Below are 3,309 nucleotides of genomic sequence, written 5' to 3'. Positions count from 1 at the left end.
TTTTCGTACACACACACGCACGCACGAACGCACGGGTACGTACACACGCACGCACGCACGAACGCACGTGTACGTACACACGCACGCACGCACGAACGCACGTGTACGTACACACGCACGCACGCACGCACGCACGTGTACGTACACACGCACGCACGCACGCACGCACGTGTACGTGAACACGCACGCACTCACACACGCACGCAGGCACGTGTGAGTGCACACGCACGCACGCACGTATATGTGCACACGCACGCTCGCACGCACTGACGTGTACCTGCACACACACGCACTTACGCACGCATGTACGCACGTGTAAGTGCACACGCACGCACAAACTCACGTGTACCTACACACGCGCGCACGCACCCACGCACGTGTACTTGCATACGCATGCACGCATGTACGCACGTGTAAGTGGACACGCACGCACGCACGCACGAACGCACGTGTACGTACACACGCACGCACGCACGAACGCACGTGTACGTACACACGCACGCACGCACGAACGCACGTGTACGTACACACGCACGCACGCACGCACGCAAGTGCGCACGTATACGTGGACACGCACGCACACACGCACGCATGCATGAATGCACGCAGGTGTACGTGCACATGCATGCACGACTAGGCGATTTCACCGGCGATTTAGTCGCCTAGTGTCCACTCGACTCACGCGATAGAATCGGGGGATAAAGTCGCCCGATTAAATCGCCTAGTGTGTTCGGCCCTTAACCTCTAGGTTTATATTCCATGCGCGTTAGCCATGGGTTAGTATGTTGCATGAAACCAGCGTGAACCCAGTAGCAGCCACTTTAACTTGAACACAATGTTGAACCTCATTCCAGAGATTCCCCATAAGCAGTCGATACAGTGCAGATATTATAGCAATGCAGACGAAGCACGCACTATACGTTCATGATTCGCTCTGTGGCGGTCTGTTTCAGGAAATATCAGATGAAGCATTCGTGTCGTTCAGTCAGATGCTTCCTCAGGTGTTTCGTGTCTCCAATCCACTGCGGCTCAAGGTGACCTCATGATGCACGAAGAATTTTCATCACAGGTGGCGCCACAGGTCAAGAGACAGGCAATTATCACGATGTAGGAGTTGTTACGCGCGATACTAGAATATCACTGTATATACAATTATTGATGTTTATGTAATCAAGAGCTAATAATGATGTAATTCCTGATGTAATGTGTATATGCCGTTGTCCGTATATACACAGTCCGTACATATATTTGATGATCATGTACAATTTGATGGTTACTTGGAAGTAAATATTGTTGTGTACTTGTTGTATCCCATGTTTGAGATTCGTCAAAACTTTACTGCAGTTTTTAGAAGCCAAGCACCATATCTGATAAAACCCATACTAAAAAAACAAGGGGACACCAAGCTTTAAAACCAGCAAAAACAAACGCAAAACCCAGAAAGCATTTTTTAAACATATTTCTTTCCATATTTGTTGTGTTTGAGTGTCGTTTCTACCCATGCACCACGGAAGGTACAAAGCAGACCAACAATACCTTACATTATTACATCGCTAGCAATGATATAAACAATAGTTCAACAAGAGCATCTGCTCTTTCCCCCCATAAATGTTTGGCTCACGGGAGGATGTCGGTGGGAAGACAAAAATCTTTTTAAGTCTGTAGGATGGGAGCTGGGTATCTGGATGACAGACCTTCCTTGCCTGCCTCTACCACAAATCAAATCTTCAGAGAACAGATTGTAACACCAAGCCAGAGAAAACGTCGTTTGACATTACCCTGTAGTTGCGTACAATATGCCTCTTAAAAGCCACACATGCATACATTACTTAACGATGATCTGATCTCCCATCTTGATTTCCCATGTATCGCATCTACCATGTAATGATCGCGTGGTGTTTAAAAACAAACAATCTTTCAGGCCATTAAAAAAATCTCATTCTCATCATACCCGCTGAATGCAATACCTGCCCAGTACCCTTCCGACATATCGAAAAAAGTCTATATAAAAATATATGAAAAACCACCACGACCTTTAATGACACATTAAACGTACAGCAAACAGAGAGAACGGAAAATATGTCCAACAGCCTCATAGACACGTCTTCATATGACGCTCACTCACTGAAATTGAATCGGACATTCGATACACGCAACATTCGGTGCCGAGAGAGAGGTCGAGCACAACGAAGCGACAACATACAAGCAATAAAACAGATGAGCGTCCCTCGCTTACAATTTCCTTCCATGTACCATGCTCTCTGCGCCACACTCATTTCTCCTCTCCCTATTTCTAACACAGAGGAGGCCAGCAACTGCGCATTAAACACACCCTAATAAACAGGGCAATAATTTCTTTCTACTCTTCCGTAAAAAGCACACCCACACCAAGAACTAACAGGAAGATGACCACAGTGACTAACAGCCAACGTGTCACGATACCTATTTTAAAAAATTTTTAATTTCCACACGAAACTAGATGAAGGCGAGATATAACAACGAAACTATAACATTTCTTTGTATATTTTTTTTACGAGGTAAGACTCCCTCTTCTGTGAAATAGAACTTTCTTGGCTCGTCGTAGACCACCTTTCTCGGAGTTAGCCTTGCGTTACCGATGATTTATCATGGGTATAATTACAACTCATCTTTCTTCAGTTCCTCCTCCTCCTCTTCTTCCTCTTCATCGAGTTCCTCCTGGACAGAAATGAAATGTGAATTTAAACACAAATAGACTTGACTGGCAATACCCGACTTTCTCGATAACGATTAACACCTTTTAAGAACGTAACGGTCAAATACGAAAAGGGAACGTTAAAATGCTGGACTGACACTTTATGCTGTTCCACACGAGCTAAAACGAGGTACGTTATGCATGCAAGACTGGTTTTGCTGACCCCAGCGACAGGAAGACAGGACAGGACGTTGACTCCTAACAGCCACAAAACCGGTATTTTAGACGAGTTTTCGCCTGTGCCTCGGGCCAATCGATGGTTGAGAAAATTTTCGAAATTGCCTAGACAATCGTTCCCGGCCCGACGGTCATCAGTAACCACGCTTAGACGTATTTTAGACTGTACATGCTGCGGTACTGTGTCCAGACTCACGTCATATTGCTCGGGCCCTGCTCCTTCTACGCCTCCCGATTCCAAGAACTTGACAAATGCATCCAACGTTCGCTCGCCGTTGTAGTCGATTACCTGTAATGATAATACACACGTGTTACGTGTCTCATTCATGCATCTCTCTCTCTCTCGCTCTCGCTCTCGCTCTCGCTCTCGCTCTCGCTCTCGCTCTCGCTCTCTCTCG

The 3,309-nt window shown here is 46.4% G+C and overlaps 2 protein-coding genes across 2 annotated transcripts in view; one reads left to right on the top strand and one right to left on the bottom strand.

Moving 5' to 3' along the window:
• LOC106807749 (protein C12orf4-like) overlaps positions 1–1,745 on the top strand; it is a 10,806-nt gene extending 9,061 nt beyond the window's left edge. The window contains exon 12 of the mRNA XM_014810201.1: positions 954–1,745. Coding sequence (XP_014665687.1) covers positions 954–1,046 — 93 coding nt within the window. The 3' untranslated portion in view covers positions 1,047–1,745. The remainder of the gene's footprint in view (positions 1–953) is intronic.
• A 58-nt stretch (positions 1,746–1,803) lies between these two features.
• LOC106807748 (protein disulfide-isomerase 2-like) overlaps positions 1,804–3,309 on the bottom strand; it is a 12,034-nt gene continuing 10,528 nt past the window's right edge. Inside the window, exons 10-11 of the mRNA XM_014810200.1 lie at positions 3,108–3,200; positions 1,804–2,697 (exon numbers count right to left, since the gene is read on the bottom strand). Coding sequence (XP_014665686.1) covers positions 2,638–2,697; positions 3,108–3,200 — 153 coding nt within the window. The 3' untranslated portion in view covers positions 1,804–2,637. The remainder of the gene's footprint in view (positions 2,698–3,107; positions 3,201–3,309) is intronic.

Source organism: Priapulus caudatus, unplaced genomic scaffold (assembly GCF_000485595.1).
Source record: "Priapulus caudatus unplaced genomic scaffold, Priapulus_caudatus-5.0.1 Scaffold232, whole genome shotgun sequence".
Classification (NCBI taxonomy): Eukaryota; Metazoa; Priapulida; class Priapulimorpha; order Priapulimorphida; family Priapulidae; genus Priapulus; species Priapulus caudatus.
Note: the sequence above shows the minus strand (reverse complement) of the source record. Positions and strands in the feature narration are given on the sequence as shown.